The 25122-nt window shown below is 36.6% G+C and overlaps 1 protein-coding gene across 1 annotated transcript in view; it reads right to left on the bottom strand.

The window, feature by feature from the left end:
* The window catches only part of Nadsyn (NAD synthetase), a 396250-nt gene that overhangs the window by 229935 nt on the left and 141193 nt on the right, over nucleotides 1-25122 (bottom strand). The window contains exon 11 of the mRNA XM_090408625.1: nucleotides 3913-4034. Coding sequence (XP_090264751.1) covers nucleotides 3913-4034 — 122 coding nt within the window. The remainder of the gene's footprint in view (nucleotides 1-3912; nucleotides 4035-25122) is intronic.

Below are 25122 nucleotides of genomic sequence, written 5' to 3'. Positions count from 1 at the left end.
TTCAGGACTGGGTTAAGGTGGTACACACCAGGGCAACTCGTTGCAAAGGTGGAGCACGCTACCAACACTCCTATCCTAGTATCTCCTATAATGCAAAACACATCTCCTTGCGGATATGTCTATTGTTATGCATTAAGGAAAGGGCCACTACCCAGACCGGTTTCGACCTTTATTGAGGTCTCTTCAGTGGGAGCCAGGCCCAAGTCGAGATATCAGGCAGAAGCATTTGCAGGTCATCTCCACCTATAGGAATTGCCAATTGGTGTGCCAACCTTTTTTAATAAATTACTCTGGATTTAGAGAAAGATGTTGAAAGTTTATTTTCCACTTGGTTAGAGTATAATAAATTTAGTTTAATCCTTTATCCAAGTGTGAGCAAACAAAGTTTGCGCCTGAAAGTATCTTCAGGACTGGGTTAAGGTGGTACACACCAGGGCAACTCGTTGCAAAGGTGGAGCATGCTACCAACACTCCTATCCTAGTATCTCCTATAATGCAAAACACATCTCCTTGCGGATATGTCTATTGTTATGCATTAAGGAAAGGGCCACTACCCACACCGGTTTCGACCTTTATTGAGGTCTCTTCAGTGGGAGCCAGGCCCAAGTCGAGATATCAGGCAGAAGCATTTGCAGGTCATCTCCACCTATAGGAATTGCCAATTGGTGTGCCAACCTTTTTTAATAAATTACTCTGGATTTAGAGAAAGATGTTGAAAGTTTATTTTCCACTTGGTTAGAGTATAATAAATTTAGTTTAATCCTTTATCCAAGTGTGAGCAAACCAAGTTTGCGCCTGAAAGTATCTTCAGGACTGGGTTAAGGTGGTACACACCAGGGCAACTCGTTGCAAAGGTGGAGCACGCTACCAACACTCCTATCCTAGTATCTCCTATAATGCAAAACACATCTCCTTGCGGATATGTCTATTGTTATGCATTAAGGAAAGGGCCACTACCCAGACCGGTTTCGACCTTTATTGAGGTCTCTTCAGTGGGAGCCAGGCCCAAGTCGAGATATCAGGCAGAAGCATTTGCAGGTCATCTCCACCTATAGGAATTGCCAATTGGTGTGCCAACCTTTTTTAATAAATTACTCTGGATTTAGAGAAAGATGTTGAAAGTTTATTTTCCACTTGGTTAGAGTATAATAAATTTAGTTTAATCCTTTATCCAAGTGTGAGCAAACAAAGTTTGCGCCTGAAAGTATCTTCAGGACTGGGTTAAGGTGGTACACACCAGGGCAACTCGTTGCAAGGATAAAGGATTAAACTAAATTTATTATACTCTAACCAAGTGGAAAATAAACTTTCAACATCTTTCTCTAAATCCAGAGTAATTTATTAAAAAAGGTTGGCACACCAATTGGCAATTCCTATAGGTGGAGATGACCTGCAAATGCTTCTGCCTGATATCTCGACTTGGGCCTGGCTCCCACTGAAGAGACCTCAATAAAGGTCGAAACCGGTCTGGGTAGTGGCCCTTTCCTTAATGCATAACAATAGACATATCCGCAAGGAGATGTGTTTTGCATTATAGGAGATACTAGGATAGGAGTGTTGGTAGCTTGCTCCACCTTTGCAACGAGTTGCCCTGGTGTGTACCACCTTAACCCAGTCCTGAAGATACTTTCAGGCGCAAACTTTGTTTGCTCACACTTGGATAAAGGATTAAACTAAATTTATTATACTCTTACCAAGTGGAAAATAAACGTTCAACATCTTTCTCTAAATCCAGAGTAATTTATTAAAAAAGGTTGGCACACCAATTGGCAATTCCTATAGGTGGAGATGACCTGCAAATGCTTCTGCCTGATATCTCGACTTGGGCCTGGCTCCCACTGAAGAGACCTCAATAAAGGTCGAAACCGGTCTGGGTAGTGGCCCTTTCCTTAATGCATAACAATAGACATATCCGCAAGGAGATGTGTTTTGCATTATAGGAGATACTAGGATAGGAGTGTTGGTAGCGTGCTCCACCTTTGCAACGAGTTGCCCTGGTGTGTACCACCTTAACCCAGTCCTGAAGATACTTTCAGGCGCAAACTTTGTTTGCTCACACTTGGATAAAGGATTAAACTAAATTTATTATACTCTAACCAAGTGGAAAATAAACTTTCAACATCTTTCTCTAAATCCAGAGTAATTTATTAAAAAAGGTTGGCACACCAATTGGCAATTCCTATAGGTGGAGATGACCTGCAAATGCTTCTGCCTGATATCTCGACTTGGGCCTGGCTCCCACTGAAGAGACCTCAATAAAGGTCGAAACCGGTCTGGGTAGTGGCCCTTTCCTTAATGCATAACAATAGACATATCCGCAAGGAGATGTGTTTTGCATTATAGGAGATACTAGGATAGGAGTGTTGGTAGCATGCTCCACCTTTGCAACGAGTTGCCCTGGTGTGTACCACCTTAACCCAGTCCTGAAGATACTTTCAGGCGCAAACTTTGTTTGCTCACACTTGGATAAAGGATTAAACTAAATTTATTATACTCTAACCAAGTGGAAAATAAACTTTCAACATTGCAATATATAGTCTGTATTTAAGCTTTAAGCAGTTAGAATTGAAGGAAATACAGAAAGATGGTTTGATGCAAAATCAGGGATATGACAAGAATGCACATTATATCCACTCATTCATCATCTATATGGATTGCATTATGAAAGAAACTGGCATTAAAGGTGACCATATGCAATTCTCCAAGCAAAGATCCATCCTGTTTGATAACTTCAGTAAGTTATCAAACAAAGGTTTGTTAGTACCCTCTGGAAGTTCAGGGTGCAAGAGATTAAAGATTTTCTTTTACCAAGTTCTGTGTTATTAACGGAAAGAATGTAAGTGCCAGAATGCTGTGGCAATCTTAGATGACCCGAGCAACCTTTATATGGTTTTTTCAGCTGTAGGTAGTAGAAAATTTTAATATTGGAACTGAAATTTCCATTCTTCTTTGATAGTTGAAAAAATACTTTGTAACATTTCTATAATATTTTGGATCAAAAATTTTTTTTACAGGTTTACCATACTGTTTTTCTTCTGGCACAGAATGCTTGACTGAAAGTTAAGCAGAATATACTCAAGTATTCAAGAATATTCTCAGTGCTTGAACCACTGATGAGAATCTTATCAATGGGGGTTAGACTGGTGAAGATAATGAGAGTTAAATTCATACAGAAGTCCTATTTTTCATATGTAAATAGCAAAATATTGTATTACCATATTATTTAAAATACTCTGGATTAAAGAAGTTATAAGAATTATTTTCACTTGATTATAAATTATACTAGACAAAAAAAAAAAAAAAAAAAAAATACTAGTGCAATTTGATGTGAAGTCATCTGACACCATACATAAGTAGCCTACTTGACAAGATGCCTCAATAGCAAACTTTGTTTCCACACACTTAAGTAAAAGATGAAAACAAGAATATAATTCAATTAAGGGGATATTAAATCCCACATTGTTTTAAAACTGAATAAGAAACTCAAAGATTGGAATCAGAGAGTCTAGGACTACTTGCATTAGCTCACGCTAGTATTCGCTGATATTTTTATAGTTTACTATATTCGGCATGAAACTCTCTGATTCCAATCTCTGAGTTTCTTATTCGGTTTTAAAACAATGTGGGATTTAATATCCCCTTAATTGAAATAGTGTTTATATTGCCGAAATGAAGCCTGTTGGCTCTTTATATTTAAGCAAGAATATAATTTCTTGTCTAGTGTAAATTATTTTTTTAACCAAATGAAATAACTTCCTTAATTAAAATTTGGTAGTCTGCTACCAAAAACCATTGGGATTTTCTTCCTCTATAATTTTAACTATAAAGCAAAATTTCATTTTTTGTATTATAAGTAAAATTACAGAAATACTGCTATTAAAAAAAAAAATACTAGAAACCATAAACATATACCTGATTTCTTCTTGTGGACTGTGGTAATTTAAATTATATGTATCTGCAGTGGATAAAAATATATCATCAACAGAGAGAGCAATCTTGGCATTTATCTGAGGATAACATTGTGATGTAGCAGCCTAAAAAAGATAAAATTAATGTTTCAGAAGAAATAACAAAGAAAAAACTGACTCAAAATATTAAGTAACAAAAAACAAAAAGCTTAAGTATGGTATCCTGAAAATGCTATAAAAGACTATGTAAAATATTAGTCATCATCATCAAATTCCTGTTAAAAAGTAAGTACAGGAGAAAAGAATGTTGAAGATAAGAAGGGATACATCAGAACAAATAGAGGAGCAATATAGAAGAAAGTGTAATGAGGTGAAAAAATCAGTCAGAATGGATAAGAATGAAATGGTTAGAAGTCCAATGTAATAATATAGAACAGTAGTATGGAGAGCATAAAACAAGGGAGGTATACAAAATGATTAGAACCATTAATAGAAAGTGGCAACCGCAATAGACCACAATTAAAGATGAAAAAGGCAAAGTATTGATGAATAAAGAAAAAATTGTACAGCGGTGGACAAGACACTATAGTGAGTTATATGAAAAAAAAATAGATTTAGATAGCTTTTGGAAACTGACTGAAGAATTGAAGCAGATATCACCACCAGGTAATGAGCATGATATGGACATTTTAAGAGGAGAGGTCGAAAAAGCAATAGGACGGCTAAAATACAACATGAGTCCTGGTAACGATAACATCACATAAATGATTAAATATGGTGGAGAAAGCATGGTTACAGAAATTCACCAACTATGTAATATGGTATGGAAAGAAGGGAAAATGCCAGAGGAGTGGGTGAAATCAATATTAGTGACATTATATAAGAAAGGAAATAAGCTAGAATGTAAAAATTATAGAACAGTTGCCTTGACAAGTCATCTTGGTAAGGTGATGATGATATTGAGAAAGATTGAGAACACAATTGGAAGCATATCTTGCAGACGAGCAAGCAGGATTTAGGAAAGATAGAACTAGAATTCAGCATATTTTGACAATGCGGTTAGTAGCAGAGAAAGCTAGGAGAAAAAACAAAAACATATATACTTGCTTTGTTGATTTTCAGAAGGCATTTGACAGTATTGACCAGAAAGTGACATTAGCAGATCTAAAATCCTACGGAATTGATAAAAAACTAATAGCTATATCAAAAGATGTTTATCAGAATGCAGTTGCAGATTCGAATAGGTGATGATTTGGGGAAATGGCTTAGAACAATCAGAGGTACTGATTTTCATTGCACACTTAGAAAGAGCAATGGACAAACTAAAGGAAGATGCAAAAGGGATATCTGTACACGGAATGAGAATTAACAATCTGAGATTTGCAGATGACATTATTATTGAAGAAGACGAAAGAAAACTACAAAAAATACAAACTGTTAAATGAGGAAGGGAAGAGATTTGGACTTGTTATGAATTTGGAAAAAACGAAGACAATGGTATTTGGTGAGAAGAACATGAAACAAAAGATACGAGTGGATGGAATTGACAAAGAAAATGTAGAAAAATTCACATGGGAAGTAAAATGACAGATGATTTGGACTGTAAAAAAGAAATAAAGATCAGGATTGCAAAGGGAAGAACAAATCTGAAGGCCATGGATAACATCTGGAAAAGTAAAGTGATTAGCCTGCAAACAGAAGTAAAGTACAAGAAATATGCATCTTTAACATGGATCTGAAACATGGGTAATAAATAAGGAATCAAGAAAAAGAATTTTGGCATTTGAAAGAACTTGTTACAGGAAGTTTCTAAGAATAGGATGGGTATAGAAAATCACAAATTAAGAGCTCTATCGGAAGATACAACCAAAAGAGAATCTAATGCAGAATATTATAAAAAGGAAGCTGTAATTATTTGTACACATCTGTAGAATGAGTGAGGACCGGAAGATAAAGACATTTATGTTTGGTATTATGGATGGTGTAAACAGAAGAGGTAGACCATACAGAGAATGGATAGACGACATAAAGGACTGGTGTGGAATGTATGTAAAGAAACTGCAACACTGGACAAAGAAAGGTGGTATCGGACACCAAAGGGAAGTAAGCCCATGGTTTGTGATGATGCTGATCAAATTCCTGGCATGTACCTTCAAGTGGTGTACAGGATATGACAGTACTACAAGAAACACATCACCACGAGCTTCCTATTTACAATTTTCCTCCAAATCAATCTGTTATCTGTCAAGACTCCAATATTATCAGATCTTATATTTCTGTCTTCTAAAGCAATTTTTAATATATCAATCCACCTATATTTTGGTCTTCCTCTGCATCTTTTTTCCTGCCAACCTGGTAGAGAACACTTGTTTTGCTAATATTTCCTCTCCCATTCTGTTTAAGTGACCATACTGCCTGAGATTGGCTCTACTAACACATCCCTCGATGCTAATAACGTCAAGTACTTTTCTAGTATCCTCGTTTTTAATATATTGTCATTGATGCCATCTGTTCATGCCCCTAATCTTTCTCAGGACTCTCATATCTGTGGTCTCTAATCTTTGGTCAAGTGTTTTATTTCTAACCCAGCTATCAGATCCAATCAAAGTTAAAATTGGCTTGAACATTGTCTTGTATACAGCTAATTTAGTGTTTGACTAATTTCTCTCTTATTCCATATAAATTTACTCAGTTGACTTGCTACCTTACTAGTTTATTTGATAAACTGGTATGGTTGCAAGTTGTCTACCATACCAGTAGACAACTTGCTGTTGTCTATTTCCATATTTAATTTACTATCTTCACTAAAAACTGTGTCTAAGTAGCCAAAAGGTTTTGCTTGCTCTATTCAAGATGCAGTTGATATTTTCAATGTTTCTGTCTATTTTCATTGTCTTGTTATTGCTGATTTATTACAACAGTAATTCAATTTAGTCTGGAATCTTACAGACTTACACACACAGAGAGGCAAGCTATATTTACATTGCACACAGTATACCAAAGACACAATGATCTGATCAATGGTTATTCTACTGGACTGACCTCTAGTGAGAAAAAGATAATATTAAATAAGTAAAAATTAAAATAACTACACCAAAGCTATATTCTATTTATGATATCAGAGAACAATTTCATATAGATAGCTTTATTACAGCAAAAGTGATATCCTAATTTAACATGAGAGTTGTTATATTAGAATAAAGATCCTGGATTACCTACAGTCCTATTTATAATTAACTCTGAAGCAGAAGGTTTATGTGGGTAGAACATGTGCCTTCCATATTCTTGGGATTTTTAGACCATCATTATTGTTAAGATTAGGGTGATTAATAAGAATTTCACAGGCCTTCTTAAATTTAGGTTCATACCATGTTTTAGTGTGATGTAAACAACAGATGTGTTTCCAGTTAATTCTATGCAGAGTATTCAGGGCATGATCAGAAATGCTGGATTTACCATAGTTATTAAATTTAATGTGCAATTTATGTTCCTTTTTTCAAATAGGAATTGTGCATCCCATTTCACGTATATAGTGAAATTACAGGTGCAATGAATATTGTATACTCCAGGGTGGGGCAGCAGGGGAAGTGGATCTCTAGATGAGTTGAACAAGTTCTTTAATTTTGCAGGAGTTTAAAGGTGGCTTTAAGTTTGTATTTCTGTAGTATTCTGGTTATTTTGTGTGATATCCCTTTAATGTATGGAATGGTTATAGTTTTATTGTAATCTAGTTTATTTTTGTTTTTAAGTGAGGTCTTGAAGTAGGTTGATAGTATTTTGGCTGTAGCCATTTTTCAGGAAGGTATTGCTGATAATTTTTCATTCGTCTTTAAGTGCTTGTTCATTGAAGCAAATCTTCAAAGTCCTGTTTTGTAGTGTGTTAATGAAACCTAGTTTTTGTGTTGGTGGTAGGAGTTTATGTGTATATATGTAGGCTTCCAGTAAACAATAAAGAAAAGGCTGCCAGAAGGAAGGCGTGTGACAGGTGTATCTAGAAAAGGAAGTGTTCTGCCTTTCAATCTCAGTTGTGAATTGTGTGCATCTGTGTTGTTTGTTTAGGTGGTCAAGGAAAGTGTCTAATGCCTGGCAGCCATGGGATCAGATTGCGAAAACATCGTCAAAATATCTAAGTCAGACTTTTGGTTTTAAACGAGAGGAATATAGAGCTCATTGCTTACAAGCTTTCACATAAAAGTTAGCAATTGATTGGGGGGGGGGGGGGAGATAATGGTGAACCCACGGCTGTGCCTTCTTTTTGTAGGTAGAAATTGCTTTAATACACAAAATAGAGCATAATACATGTGTAATACATGTGCAAAGAGCACTGTGATATTGGGAGGGAATTTGTCCTGTAAAAGAAGAATTGTGTCATTGATTTGGACATTTGTGAAGAGGGCAGAGATGTCAAAACTGACTAATAAATCACTTTTTCCAGTGTGATGTCTTTGATTGTGTTTACAAAGTGTTGTGTGTTTTTAATATAGGAGGGGGAATGACCTACCTACTCCTTGAGTGTTAACACTAGTTTGTTTCTTGGCTAGATGATAATTGGGACTTCAACTACTGGCCGGAGCAGTCCATTCTGTGAATCTTGGGTAACCATAAATTCTTGGGGAAGGAGCATAGTACAAAAGTAATTATTTAACTGTATCTTCAGGCCAAGAAGTGACTGATTTAAGTAATTTTTCCATTTTTTGAAATGAATGCTGATTACCATGTATCATTAAAGGAAAGGAAAAGAAAAAAATCCTATAAGGTTAACTCATGTTCTTTATCTCCTCACCTGCCTTTTCCTGTGTAAAAGCAGACAAATGGAAATTTTCTCAGAGCATGCAACTAAACGTGATATAGAATGGGACTGCTACAGATGTAATCGTATTATGGACCACAGGGAATGCTTTATACATTCTATAATCAGAGACAACAACTTAGATATATCAGACATGAATGAATAAATAAATAATTATTTACATATTTATTCATATTCTGAGTAATCATAATTATTTAGAATCAATAATCTGTTCAGTGAGAGATTGTAAGTGCAAAATAAGGCTACTGGGGAGAGAGATATTGGTGGTAGTTTTTGCAGATATCTTTGAGGTGAGAGAGAGAGAGTGAGATTTAGAAATATCAAAGAATGATGATTGCCGTTTCTCAAGCTCCAATCTGAATAGAATAGTCATTAAAAAATGTATGAATACCTTTAGGTTCAAAGAGATATGGCAATTCATGTAAACCAATGCCAGGTGAGGTGAGCTTTTAGCACTGCCTAGCTCAATCCAATTAATAGTAAGGCTTGATTGACTGAGGAGAATATACAGGTACTAGGATATAATGCAAAGACTACTGTATTTTCAGAGGTTATAAATAGAAAACACTTTGGGGAAGAAGTATTAATGATAACACAGAGTAGAAGTTGAGCATGAAGACAGGTTAAGAAAGACAGCACATTTGATGTCATGGGAGATAAAGGAGAAGAGAACCACAAAATACATGTTATCTACTTATTTCTTTGCACTAGATCAATAAACACAGTCTGAGTGCTCATTGAGCAATTTTTCTGCACTTGCTGAGTTCTTTTTCCTCCTCTTCTCCTACACATGAAAGGCAGAAAAGCCTATAGTAAACAAATGCCATGTGTGGGTAGGGGTCAGAAGTATATAATCTTTTGACATTCTTCTTGAACTGCTGGAGGTTGTAACCTTTGGAAATGCTTCATGCGGGGATGCTGTTCCACAGAACTGAGGTGGAAGGAATGAAAGATGAGTGAAAGTAGCACATTCAGTGAGTATGCAGTTTGACTGTAAAGGGCTGTTGAGCAGCTGTTGCTTAAGTTCCTGTAGATCTGGAAGAAATGGGAGTTAATGGATGCTAGTTAAGCTAACTATTGGCCATAAAATATCTCTGTAGAAGAGATGCAATGCAGAAACTGATCTTCTATGGGAAAGTGGCTGAAGAGAGTGTAAGAGAAGTGTCATTAATCAACAAAATTGCTCTTCTGAACAGCACCATGTCATGGGATATAGTGCTCTTTATGGAGATCTTGGATACATCATCCCAAACACAAGAGCGGTATTCCAAGGTTGGTCGGATTTGGGATTTATACATAGTAAGTAACTATTTAGCAGAGAAGTATCCTCTTGAGTGGACTTTTTGCTGACTCAGTCTCTCCTCCTCATCTGCTGTTCACAAACTCTTCATGATGTCCCATTCACAAGGATGAAAGACTTTCATGAAATGCTCATTAAATATCTCAACTATATCTTCAGCAGCAGTTGTCCTTATACCATTTTTTCCAACCAATCCATCCTACCATAATAATTCTTATTTTTATTGGCTACATATCAAAATAACTCCCTAGGATTTCTGACTTCATTAGCTAGCTGCTGCTCATACTGAACTTTTGCTACCCTTACCAAAGGAGTCATCCTCCTTGCTGTTCTTCGCATTCCTCAAGGAATTGATTATTCCCATTCCTCTTATGTTGCCTCCATAATGTCTCTTTTTTCTCTGTATTGCATGCTTAATCACTTCATTCATCTATTTCACCCACCTTATTTATTCCTCTTAACTTTTGGAATACATTTAGACATTGCTTCTACTAGTTCCTGATTATCACCCAAGCAGCACTGATTTACTTTCCACCGTACTCCTTATTCCATGCTACAGATTCAAGCTGTCTCCTGAGCTCATAATCACCAGCATTGTAGTTCCACATATACCTTTCCTCACATGGCTGGCAACCATCCAGGTAATCACTTCAAGGCCACTCTCACCAACTGAATGAAGATTTGATACTTCATTTATAATGACATCCTCTGATGAGATAATTAAATCCAAGACGAGACCCTCGAATCCTTGTGTGCCCTCTGTTACACCGCCTGAGATAGTTCTCACTCAAAAACTAAAGAAACTCGTTTTCTTAATTTCCAGTTGGTATCTTGTCATCCAAATCTATATTGCCATAATTAAAATAACCCATAATAATCACCCTTTTCCTATTTGCATGGCTAATTTGTTTATAATTTCAACCCTTGGCATTACCAGGTCTATAGCAACATCATATTAAGTATTTCATTCTATTCACCTCTGACCTCAACACCATACTGCCTCAAAACCCCTACCACCATTTCCCCCTTGCATCTCTACTTAGTATGGATGTAACTCTTTTTCAATCATCAACAGCACTCCACCTCACTTTTTATCCTTTCTATCTTCACAAAATATATCATATCTTTCCATCTTCATTCCTGTCTGGATGTCATTCTCATCCAACCATCTGACACTCAACAGTTCTTGGGTGAACAAACTCAATCAATACACACATTGCATTTCCCTTGTTTCTGATACCTCTATCTGAATACAAGCATAACAGCTCGTTCCTGGATCTATAACAAGTTTCACTGATACCACTTATTAGATGTGACTTCTCCATACTTTCCTTGAGCAATATCTTTTTCTCCTTACTCATTCCTGAACTTCTTCAAATCCAACTATTTTTTCTACAACCAAGGTCATTTTTGTCTACAAAAACCTTTAAAACTTTTTTGTCTATGCATGCATTCACAACATCTTGGAGAACCAACCTTTCTCACACTGTGTTACCTTGTCCACCATGAGTTTCCCTGTTTATCTTGTACACTTGTTCTCTCATTCTCTATACTCATGCTACCCACTTCTTCATTCATAAGCACCACTTTAATCTCTCCTTCCTTACTCTCCTGCTCTTTCACATAATTTCTTACTTGCTCAGATTCATTCTCTGCACTTGTTACTCTCCTTTCCAGCAGCCATCTCTCCAAATGATTCACACCAAAACCATTCAAAAGGAGTCCATCATTCTTATACAGCTCAATTCTTCCTTTAAACTCATTCCACAGATTAACAAACTGCACTCCTTTCTCTTCACACATTTCTGCTTAACATATCATTCGTAATTCTTGTTCTCTGCCTCATCTCATAGCTGTCATACCTGGGCAACACACTGACTACCATTCCTATCACACTATTATCTTTTATCTTTCTCAACAACTGCCTGATATCCAATTTTACATTCTCCTTGTTCCCAGTCAAGTCATTTGTCCCTACTACCACTACTAACTTCTTTGCTTGCTTACTCCTCATATCCAATGCCTCAATCACTCTATTCATTTTACCTCCAGGAAAAGAAACCTTGTGCATCTTCATTTTTACTACACCTCTAATTATTGAATCTCCACACAATGCCGCTTGCAGGTCCCTACTACCACTACTAACTTCTTTGCTTGCTTACTCCTCATATCCAATGCCTCAATCACTCTATTCATTTTACCTCCAGGAAAAGAAACCTTGTGCATCTTCATTTTTACTACACCTCTAATTATTGAATCTCCACACAATGCCACTTGCAGGTCTTTCATTACTTTTTTCATACTGACATTAGATTTTGTCTTCTTCACTCTTCCATACATATCTACAATTTTCTTCATTTCATTTTGCATCCACCTCATCTCTTGTCTCATGTTCACCAACTCAGCTTTCAAATCTTGTGTCCTTTTTTTTTCTATTATTCACTCTTGTTATTTTATAGAATCACACACACACTTGTTTGTTAACTCCACTCCCAATTTTACCATTAACACGTTCGCTGCCAACTATGAGCATCACAAGTCAACTATGAATATACTCATATGACACTTACCGCCAGCAACGAGATTACCCGTACTGACCTTGAAGAAGTGAAAATGCTTGGCATACGGTAACAAACTATGTCTGAGTAGCGTGGCAGCGAACGTGTTAATTGCACTGTTTTCAATGTCATTATTGACAACTTTATCATTAATTTCTCTGTTTTTTAACATCATATAAATTATTGCCTGCTTTATCATCAATCAAACTGTTTTTTTTTCCTGCTATCATTTACACACACACTCCCTGAACATTTGAACAGTCTTCAACTGCCATGTCAGTCATGATGCACATTCCCCTACTCATATTTAAACTATTTAAATATGATTCAGTCTTTCTATGTATATAACTGCAATATCTTCCCATGCATGCATATTTCACTCACGATACTTGTCTTTGTATTTGTCTTCTGCACAGACCTACTCAATGATTTGCCATTCACTGCCATGTTGTATCAGTGTGCTAACAAAAACAATGATCAATATGTAATAATGAGTAATAATCTACAATTTAGACAATATCGGCACACATTTAAATATAAAATTTACTTATCTTGCTGCAGCCCACACAACAACTGATGTTTAACTCATGCCAGCTTAAAGTCCCATAAACCTATTGATATATACATGTATAGGTTTTGTGATCTCTCATGAGTGAGGTTAATATATATATAGAGAGAGAGTTTTTTTTTTATTTTTTTAACTTGTTAAAATATACATTTGACGATAGGTAACAAGGACTATTTACATATTATAAGTATATATATTACAGAGAAAGAAAAATTTTCCTTTCGGATATACAACAGGGAATGCAATAAATGAATTCAACATTACAGTTCAGTTTCAGTCTTAGTTATCTTTCATATAAAGCGTATTGTTGTCGTCAATCCAGAAGAGGGTACCAGTTGGATTCTACTCCTCTATGAATTTCACGACAGTACTTATTTCTTTGTAGTACTCAAGTTCCAGTGAAAGCCTGCTTTTTAGTTTCCGACAGAGGATATACATGAGGGTTTGTGCTGTTTCAGTGATGGATGGTTGCTGGTTATTCCTTGTGTGTTTTAGGTAGAAGCTGTAGATGACAGCCTTAGCACAGATGAAGAGGAAATTGCATATTCTGTGTCTGTTTTCTTCTGTGTGGACTAAATTCCAGTAGTCTTCTTGGCTGTGTGTGTGTAGTTACAGGGGCTAGAGGCAGTATTCAGGACATAGGTGATAAACGCTTTGTTTGCAGGACAGGTTAGATGTGTGTGTTCCAAGGTACCTGAAACGTCACAGAGTAGACACAGATCCATTTCTCTCAGCTGAAATTTGTAGAGCTTAGGAGTTGGCAAGAGATGTTATGCCATAGTCTCCACTGTATGTCGGAATCTGATTTATATGGTAGATCCCACTGAAAACTGAGTGGCATATACAGCCTTGTAGATGAAATGGTTAAGGATGAATATATGAAGGGCGAGGTTGGAGACACTGACATGAGGAAGTGGTATATTTTCTTGTTGTTGGAGGGAAGAATTGGAAGTGAGGCTTCAGACTGTACAAGATGAAATATTGGCCCAGAGCAGTTTCTAGAAGGAATACGGATTTCCTGAGGTGTAGCTATATCTGGATAGGCTTTTATAATAGCGGCTTGCATCTGTTGATATTGCTTTTCAGTTTTGGGGTTCTTCATTAGTAGGCTTGTGAATGTTTTCCACTTTAGGGCCTGGGTTAGAAGGTCCCGCTATGACTCTTATTCCTTCCCAGTTGCATGTAGGGAACAGAAAGGGCTGGCCAGTTATGAGACTTGTTATGTTTCTGTTTGAAAACAGTGGTTCTACAAGTAGAGCTGACTCTGTTGATCCTGTCGGTGTGTGATGAAGTTCTGTGTTTTTCCACCGCTGTAGAGCATCTCTGTAAAAATGAGGTAGTTTAGGAGGAGATGGTGCAGGACTGGCCATTCAGAAGATTGTGGAAAGTGTAAGTCCATGGTGGATGATTTCGTGATGTAATCAAAGGTGGTTACATAAGTGTGATTGCATTGAAGTGTCTTTAGGAGGAGGATTATCCTGAAGGATCTAATCTTGTTTTCAAGGGAACTCAGGCCTTGACCTCCCTTACTGAGTGGTTTGCAGAGTTGAGGGTATGTTGTCCAGTGAGTTTTGTTCCAGAGGAAACGTTTGATTGCTTTTTGAATGTGGTGGAGAAATTCTTCAGGAGGTGTGAGTACTTTGAGGGTATACCATAACACACTCGCAACTATCTGGTTAACTATTAGTACTCTTCCTCTAAGTGAAGACATGGAACAAATACTGTTCCATTTACCTAGCAAGGTAGTACCATTTTGCAGTACCGTTTATGCCCATGAGATATGGCTGAAATACACCTGCATGGTACATGCAGGTGTATTTTTGATACACGGGAGGCATCAGTAATATTTTTTTGCAGGTACAATTTTGATGATAGCCGTCAGATACTCTTCTAGTGCAATGTTTTCTTTTATTTGCAAAGATAACAATTCCATTTTTTCGGGAAATGACGCTGCTAACGGTGGTAGTTAATTTTGCATTAATCAGTTTACTGCTGGCTGGTGTGGCATGCGTGTGTGAAAGCAGTGTTTTGGGGGACAATAGGATATTTCCATTTGATACAACATTAGCGTAAGATTTGGAATTGAATATGGTCTTCATATTATATTTTGCAGAAAATATATAAGACAAGATTCTCTTCAAAATATAAGAGGAGAGAAAATGAATGATGAAATAAACAAAAAAAAACTATTCTCTGAGTCTGAAGTAAAACTGTGAAAGGGGTGCTAAATAGTTTAATGTTTAACATAGCAGAAACTGGGATTATGTGAAAGAGTGAACAGAATTGGTGACATCATTAAGCAATCTAACTACACAGACTTCTGTACTAAGTCAAGGATTTTTATAAAACTCTTAGAAGCACCACTACAAATGTGAGAATAGTATTCAGTGGGAAGACAGATTTGTAATTTCTGGAGTCAGTAGTTGTTCAGATATAAAGTAATCACTGGACTGAAAGAAAAATGATTTTATCTGAGTACTCTGTAGATATCAACAGAACTTCTATAATATTGTAAAATTCGATGTAGCTTAAAAATACCAAAGCGCTTTACATCGAATTTTTACAGAGGTCAAATCCCATGAGAATGTTGTAAAAATAACCGTGTTTGTCTCTGTATATTTTGTGCTAGATATTACTGTAAATAACCCTTTGGAAATTAACTGTATTTACTCCTTTAACAAGAATATTTTAGAATGTCAAAATAAAGGCAATGTTTTGCCACCGGAACGTTGTGTAATAGCTCTCTATGAGGGCATAAGAAAGGTTGTTTACGAATTTTGTGTGTAAGAGAAAGTGCTTACAAGCTCTGCACATAAACACCTCCAAAGCCAGTCTGAAAGGTTCAAACAACTTTCTGCTGGCCAGCCACTTACGATCAAGAGAGTGCATGGAAAAGAACAAAGAGCGGGTTGAGCTTAAAAGATGATGAAAGAGTCATGCCGAATTCTTAGGGGGGTTACAACCTTTCATGCGAGGTCTCAGAGAAGGCATAATAAAAAGGGACAGAGTCGAGCAATAGGGGCTTCCAGTTGCCAATAAGATAGGGAACCCATTTTGGCAGTCAAAAAGAGAGGTTGGCGGCAGTTTGAGCTATTGGAGGCAGCAAGATAGAGGAGCCAGTCATCCAGGAATTATGGTGAGCACAAGCAAAAGGAGAAAAACCAATGTAAATGTAAATACCCGAAACAGCTTCGCTCGGAAGTTTTTCTTTTTACCGTGGGAGAACAACCTTTTTGCCGGAGCTGTATGAGTGCTGCAGGATGCAGTCCATAGCCTGCTATTTTCCCGACTATTGGAGGCAGCAAGATAGAGGAGCCAGTCATCCAGGAATTATGGTGAGCACAAGCAAAAGGAGAAAAACCAATGTAAATGTAAATACCCAAGACAGCTTCGCTCGGAAGTTTTTCTTTTCGCCGTGGGAGAACAACCTTTTGCCAGAGCTGTATGAGTACCGCAGGACGCAGTCCATAGCCTGCTATTTTCCCGATGAGATACTGCTGATGCCAGACATTCCTGAGGAGGCTCGAGATCTGAGATGAAAGAATTGCCATAAAACCTTATGTGCAAGACTTTTGACTGAATGTACAATACAGAGCCTTTGTAAGTTCCATACTTTTGTACAATTCCTCTTATAATATGTTATAGATGGACTATTAAGAATTAGTTTAATAGTAATAAGAAGTGGTCATAAGAGATAAGAGAGTCAATTGGCATGTTAAAAGTTGATATCAATTTTGTAAAAATAACTTAACAGAGAGTTAGCTAACCCCTTTGCGAGTAAACTAGAAGTTTAATAAGTTGAATTTGTAACCAGAGAGTAAATTAATTTTTGAGTTAAAGAGATTATTTAGTGTTGAAGTAAAAGAGTTCTAATTTTATGCTAAAGATTTTTTTAGATGGGTAGAGAAAGCAATCTCCCTGTCGTTTGATTCATGTATATTTCATATTAATGTAAATAAATGTGTTTTAATTATTTGTTAAAAGAGTGCTGCCTGATCCTTTATCTTACAATGCATGATTCCTAAAAATAATCTGACTTGTGAGTGGGAAACAACTAAGGCATTAAAAGTGCAGTTTTATTACTTAAGAACCACGACTGTTTATTTAAACTTTGTTGAAGGAATTTACGCTAGTAAGAGAGAGATCTACCGGACGTTTTATTGAGTCTTATGCCGAATATTGATATATTGGATGGCGTATTCTAACAAATAAATTTTCCAGTGTTCATAGGCATACGACTAGTAAATATGGAAGGTGGATAAACATAATATGCAGTAGAGTAAGTGAGGAAGGTTACGAGAGAAAATGCGTCCACAACAAATTAGAATAACATATATAATAGCAACAAACAGCATATTGTTACAATATCTAGTTCAATAATCCTAAATTCTAATTTCCAAACCACTTTTCAGTGGAGTACTGATAACCTTATTATTTCAATGTTAACAAAACTCAATCCTATCTTGAATGCTTAGGATGCAACTCAAAAGTGATAGAAAAATCTCATCTTGTCTAGAGATTTGGCATTATAATAAGATTACAAGTCAAGTGTATCTTTTATGTAAGTAATCAGATAGGATTGAGGTTTGTTAACAATGAAATTAAGAAGGTTATCAGTACTCCACTGAAAAGTGGTTTGGAAATTAGAATTTAGGATTATGGAACTAGATATCACAGAAGTTCTGCTGATATCTACATAGCAAGGTTTTTTTTTTTTTAAAAAAAAGAAGAGTGCAGCATATCATCCTCAACAAAGATGTGGATTACACATGCAATGAATTGGAAGTCAGTAATATAGTGAGTGAAAGAACAGAACCTCATAGAATTAAAACATAAAGTGCAAATTAGAACAATAAAGATCTACATATCATCATCATACATAATGTGCCACCAGAGAGAAAGCTGGTATCCCAGCTGCAAAGTCAGAATGATCAGAACTTATTGAAATATGTTCAAATACCTATAAGTTAACATGAGCTACTAACCACTTGAGATTCTCCAAACTTTTTCACAGGAATATTTGTACAGAGGTAAGTGAAACAAAGCATAAAAGATACAAACATATCTATCCAATAATATGGCTTCTGCTTCATCAGAAAATTCATCTTGGCAATTTTTTTTTATTAGATAACAAGCTTCCAAATAATACCAGTTTACTGCCAATTGTTTTTTCCGTTGCATGAGAAAATCTAAAGTGAGAGTAACTGAATAATTGAAATTTCACAGTAAAAATTTCTTGCCATCTTAAGAACAGGTTGAATTTAAGCTGATTTCCATGCTATACAATAAATATGAATGGAATAGGAAAGTATCAAAAGGTAACTCAATACAGGAGTAAAAAGCTGAAGGGAAAAATAAGATTCCATGAAAATGGCTTTTGATGTGAATGAGAAAAACCACTATGGAGACAAGGTAGATCAAAGTTACAACCAACTGATTTGGTATGTGACCATAAAACATGGCTATCATTTGGACAAGATGTAAATTTCCTGCTCTGTCAAATCAGTTTTGATAGTTTGCTTGCAAATATACTAAACTTGAATATAAGACAGAAGGGAAGAGAAGGGAAGATTTTGATGAACACCAATTGAGATATGAATCTTCTCTTGAATTGCATTGGCACATTTCCTGGAGAACCAAGTAGGATAAGTGAAGAGAGATTAAATAGGAATGCAAAATAAATACCTTCATACCTATTAAATTGATATGATCTATATGGTGCAAATATCTGAATCAGAGGATTGAAATTACCATATCAAGAAAAAGAGAAAACAGAAATCATGATAATCATACCTTTTGACATTCTTATAATATGAGAGAATGTGGATGAGAGACATTATGTGAATGTTGTTCCACAGGAGAAGAAATCAACACACTAGATTGTGGCTTGAATTGCCAAGAGAACCAACATCAAGATAAACTTTTAAAAGGATCAGAAGTGTTTGAAAAAATATCAAAGTTACCTGGAAGGCATAAAAACCTGTGTGAGATCATTGGTGAAAGAAAACACCTCTTCACATCTACTGGTTGGAACAGTGTAATAATGGTCATAGCTGTAGTTGGAAAACCAACTACAGCTGTGACCATTAATATCTCAAAATAAGATGACTTCCAAATTGATTCAGACAGGACCAAAGCATTATATCCAAATTGTGTGCATGCTTTCCAATTTCTTGCAATATTTGTCCAACCTTCCTAACACTTCTTTTACAATGTGGTTCTAATGCATCTTTATAAGAAAGTTAATCCATAACAGCTTCTTACTTTACTTCCAATTCTTGCTTTGATAATTTTAGTAAATACTCTCATGGCATGTCAAAAATGAAACATTGTCTTCCTTCTTACATTTATTTGTTATACATATAACACACACACACACACAGCTTCGAAAGAAGTCCACAACGGACACCATAGTGTGAGGAACAAACAGCCAAACAGCCCACCTTAATAAGATGTAGGACCTCCTTTCGCTGCGATGACTGCAGCAATCCTACGGGCATACTTTTCACTAGTATACAACAGTGATCAATTGGAATTTGAGACTATTCTTCTTGTAGGCATGTAATAAGGTCATGAACTGCTATGAGGAAAGGCATCCTTTGACCACACCCGGCACTCCAGTTTCAGCCCACAGATATTCAACAGGATTGAGATCAGGGCTCTGTAAAAACAAGTCAAGTGTGTTGACATTCATGTCCACAAACCACACAGTTACAGCAGTAGCCTTATGACATGGTACAATGTCTTGCTGAAAGAGGGAATAGTCAGTTCTACAGAAATGCGACAAAGTAGGAAGCATTTCATTGTCCAAAATGTTCAGATACCTTCTGGAGTTTGTGGCATCACAAAGAGAGAGAGAGAGAGAGAGAAGTCTGAAGCCAAACCAGGAAAAACAGGAGCACACTATCACACCACCACCTCTGAATTTAATAGTTGGGGTTACATATTCTGGAAAGAGATGTTCACCAAGGATCTGCCATGCCCATCCATCTGGTTGGTAGTCAGTAGCATGATTCGTTGTACCATAAAGCAAGCTTCCACATCCCACTGTATATGCTCTTTGCACCACTGAAGACGACGCTACATGTTAGTTCAGGTAATGCGAGGTTTGCACATTGCAATCCTACCATCGAAATCCATATTGGAAGCCTTGGTTCTGAATGCTTTCATGCAGATTCTTGTTCCAGTTGATGCCCAGAACTTTGCATTCAACATGTCTCATTAATCCATAGCACAACTGGAAGAATGATGGTACGTTCACCATTCGACTGAAAAAGGCCCAAGTTCGATTCTCGTGTGAGGAGAAGAATCTTTATGGTTTTTTTTTTTTTTTTTTTTTTCCAATTGAAGTTGAGTCAGCCAATCTCATACAGAGGTAGCAGGATTTTTCTCCTAGAAATAGATTTTTTTCATCCCACATACACACAAATCGGCCTTGAATACACTCGCAATTTATTGACAAAAAATACTTTGTGTAGTTGATGGTAGTGGCAGTTTGCTATATTTGGTGGATTAAGTCATGGAGGCCCCGAGAGTTGTAGAGTGCTATTCCTCGATGAGGCTTTGGACTCCTTGGAGGAGTCACATAATAATAATAATAAAAGGTCAGCCAACGAATGAGGGTTTTTACATATTATCCTTTATAACACCCCACGGTCATGTTCGTTGAGTGTGGGGTTGTCCACTACAGGCAACACTTGCAGTTGACTGCCTGTGCTTCCATCTCAGTATGGTATGGTATGGCACAAAGAAAAAAAAAAAAAACAGTACTGAACTTCAACATCCCTTTCAGTATATGTGCTATGAGATACCATTTGACTGCATGCATATTAATAGAAGAGCATGTGTACAGTCTACTCCATTATATTTTGCTGTAGCAATATGTTGCCATTGGAAGAAAAGACGTTTACTGTTGAGCATTACTTTCATTCATATGGAGTTAGTAGAGCAATGGGATAAAACACATTCCATTCTGTGCATGGGCATTCCAACAGGACAGAGCAACCTGTCACACATCACATGGTTCCAGAGACTATATATCAGAACACTTCCCTGGGAAATTCGAGTTTCACAGAATTCCCGTGTACACTTGGCATTCTCCTGATCTCACATCACTTGATGATTTTGTTTGGGATATGTTAAAGGAATTAGTATTCCACCATGACCTGCCTTCAAACTTTGATGAACTAAGGGATAAAATTACATGCAGTGTCCAACAGATATCCCAATCCTTGTTCTCCAAGATGACAGAGATCCTTCACATGTGCTACGAAAACTGTCTTGAAATACAAGGTGTCCATTTCAAGCACATAATCTGTTACATAAACTGTTGTTAGTGCTTTATTTGATCAAGATTCCGGATTCCGCTGATAGTTGTAGATGTATGTATCATCACGTATAAACATATAATTCTATGTTAATAAACCCATTTACTCCATAACATATTTCAGAGTTATTCAGTACTGTTTTTTTTTTTTTTGCCATACTGCATCACTGACTGTTGATCTGAGATGGGCCAATTTGTCAAGATTCGACAATTTGCTGAACAGATAGGCTTGCAACATGGCTTGCAATCACAATGCCTCTTTCAAATGCTGTCAGCTCCCTTTTTGCAGTCAGTTCACTAGAACACAGCTGCACTGACTTCAGAGCATCATATTCCTCCAATTTATACCAGCTATAAACTTGTGACTCATTATATGGCATGATGCACCTTGTCCATGGGGGTGTACACACTGGCTTCTTTTCAAGCAGTGTGTGTGTTTGTACACACAAGGGATATAAATAAAGTTTACCTTTTTCATTGTGTCAGTTGCTTTCTCTAAAGCCTCAAAAAATTCCTCCACTTCTGAGTAGAAGCTTCTGTGGGACCAGGCACAAACAGGTCTCATTGTCCAATTCCTTCCTTCTGATATTTGCCCACATCACTCTACTGGATATTACCTGCCATTCAAGAAGATTAGCCTCGTATTTAATGTAAAATACTACAGCTACTCCTTTTTCCTGATTGTTATTGCCTGAATATAACATTTTGTATTTATTGCTTAGGAAGATCTAACCAGTTTTTGTTTTATTTTTTTGATTCAGTCATCCCTATTATGTCAATCAGGTACTTATCCAATTCTTCTGCTAGTTCCATTTCTTTGCCATTCAGGCTTCTTATGTTGATAGTACTGATCTTGAACTCTGGTAATGTTGAATTGGGATGCGTTTCAGGATTTGTTCCAGTAGGCTGACTTGTTGCTGTTTGCCCTGGTTCCCTGGCAAAACCAATGGGGGGTCTTGTTTAACCAGGCAATGCCCCAGCTGGGGCGTCTCCTGGAATGAAATTCTGTCATGTTGTACTATCATTTTAAATTGTGGTTTCAGACAATAAGAATACAATTTGGTTGGCTACATCCCAAATTGCCAACCCATTCTCGTTCATTCAGTATCCAGGACAAGCTAACAAGGTGCACCATGAGAAGAACAAGGATTGGACATCAGGTCAGAAGCCCTGGTCGGTTCTTCACATTTCTTTAAAGGCTATGTGGATGTTTCCTCTCAGTTATACAGCTTTAACCCTTAAGCACTCCAATCTTGTTCTTATAGTTTATAAAGAAAGTGGAGGAATGATAGTGACCAATTCATCACAGGCTATGAAATTACTTGCAGTAACTGAATGTTTGTGAAAGAGAAACTGGAGTGATTCAGTGCAAGAGAGGAGTCACTAATTAATCTGATTATCCTCTTCTGATGAGAATCAAGCAATGTTACTGATGTTATGAAAGCACCATGCGAAATGGCTCCAGATCTTAATCTATTGATGATGTTGAAATGTGGTGGAATGAGATATTTGTGACAGAGACCAAACTGCAATTTATCAACAATTCAACCTAAAATTTGTGTAGAGAGTTTTCGAAACTTAGTCTTAATGGAATCAATGATTCATTGTGTTGTTCTGATGACTTAAGGTATAATATCACTGGATGTGTATCTTCAATAAGTGGCCATTCAATTTATAGAAAAATAAAATTAGAAATAAATTATAGGAAATGTCCCTTGCTTTTTTGCTGAGGCTGACTAATACTTGATTCCCTCCCAGCGACTTAGCTTATAAGATATATTTGGTAGTTAGGTTACTGATTCAAATTATATTTTTATTTTTTGGGGAGTGATATATATTTTCAATCTCTACTAGACGACAGCTTGTTGAGCATTTAAAGGAACACGTGGCAAACAAATAAATAATTTTATATTCGAAAATATGATTTGGTATCAGTTATCATTATTGGTAGTTTCCTGCTTGTTTTATGATTGTGTGTATTTGTTCTGCAAATTTTATTACGAGTATACTGTTATGAGCAGTGTTTTATGTAACACCAGTGTGAATAAAAATAACAGAATCCAAGTTAACCTTACTCGAATTGTTTAACACAGGATTGCATGCAATGTATGTATGTATGTTCAAAGTATTCATCACCAAGGATGAATGGTTTATGGTATGGAAGCAAGAGTGAAAAGAGATGGGGGGAGGGATGTTTCATAAGTCACTTGCCAGAAATGCAAACCATGTCAAAAGTAAGAGAATGTTAATGAGGAAAGGTGCAAAAAGTGTAAAGAATGCAGTTTAAAGAAGTAATAATAATATTCGTATGGGGTTTCCTCCCCTTTCTCTCCCATCCTGTTTGGAGAGGTTGAGCCCTCCTGATGAGGGATTAAGTATATATATTTTTTATGACTGTAGATCCATGTGTGGGGCCGGTTTGCTTGTTCTGAAGAATGAAAAACTCGAGTTCCCAGATAGAAAAACCCTCTACCTCCATATGAGACCAGCTAACTCACCTTTAATCGAAAGACACCAGATAAAGGTTCTTCACATCACAGATGGGAATCCAACTCAGGCCTTTCCGACCAAAGGGATTAATTTATATCGACTGAACTATGGAGGCTCTGTTTAAAGGAGTGAATGATAGTGGATGAAATATGAATGAGAGTATGAAAGAAAAGGAATATAATGTGAATAATGAGGTGGTGATGAATGAAACAGAGTCCCTGAGAGGACAAACTGTGAGCTCAACTAACTTAAACAGCAGCAAGGAGGAAAACAAAAGGAAAAGTGAGTAGGAAGAATATGAAAGAGCAAGAAAATGGGGGAGTGGAGATATAAGGAGTACTATATGGAGATCCTATGATAAGAGGTATGTTTGATGAGAATGTGACAAAAGCATATTTCCCAGATGTGAAGATCAAGGATACCAAGTGAAGTTTAGTATACAGAGAGGAGAAGTAAAAGAATTGATTGTTTTGGCAGATGCAAATTGTTTAAAAGGGAACAAATATACAATGAAAGAAAATATGAAATAGTTGTTGGGGGGGGGGGAGAGTATAGACTGTGGCTCTATGACATAGTATGGCAGGGAAGAACTAAAAACAAAGGCCACAAGTGCAAAGCAAATGAGTAAATGATAAAATTATACAGGAGGGAGGGGTGGGGGGGAGGGTGTGCAGTATGTATGTCTAGAATGAATTTCATGGATGAAAGAACATATGCATGCCTGATGGATTGCAAATGAATGGATTTGGGGTTAGGTGTTCTGAGAAAGTGTTGTTTAGAGAGAATGGAAGTGAAAATCATAGAGAAACTACAGGTCTTGAGGAAAGCAGTGAAGGATGTGTTGAGCCATCTCTGGAACAAATGAGTGCAATTACATATGCACTTCAAACATGTCACAGAATTAACTGGAAAGGCATCAAGTCCTTAGACCGCACCAAAACTTGGTTTGAAAGAAAGTTCAAAGCAGCCTGTGAAATGCTGAAACATCAACATCCAAATCTAAACAAGAATGATGGATTAATAATTCCAATAATCTGGAGGACCGATCTTCAACCCATATAACATCCTGAATAACCCCAAACAGGAAAAAACCTTAATATGACAGGACTTGAGAAATTGTTTAATGTAGTTCTGCTATAAAACCTTTTTTTTTTTTTTAAAT

The sequence above is a fragment of the Typopeltis vanoorti genome, chromosome 18, assembly GCF_054136105.1.
Source record: "Typopeltis vanoorti isolate ZY-2024b chromosome 18, IOZ_Tvanoo_1.0, whole genome shotgun sequence".
NCBI lineage: Eukaryota > Metazoa > Arthropoda > Arachnida > Uropygi > Thelyphonidae > Typopeltis > Typopeltis vanoorti.
Note: the sequence above shows the minus strand (reverse complement) of the source record. Positions and strands in the feature narration are given on the sequence as shown.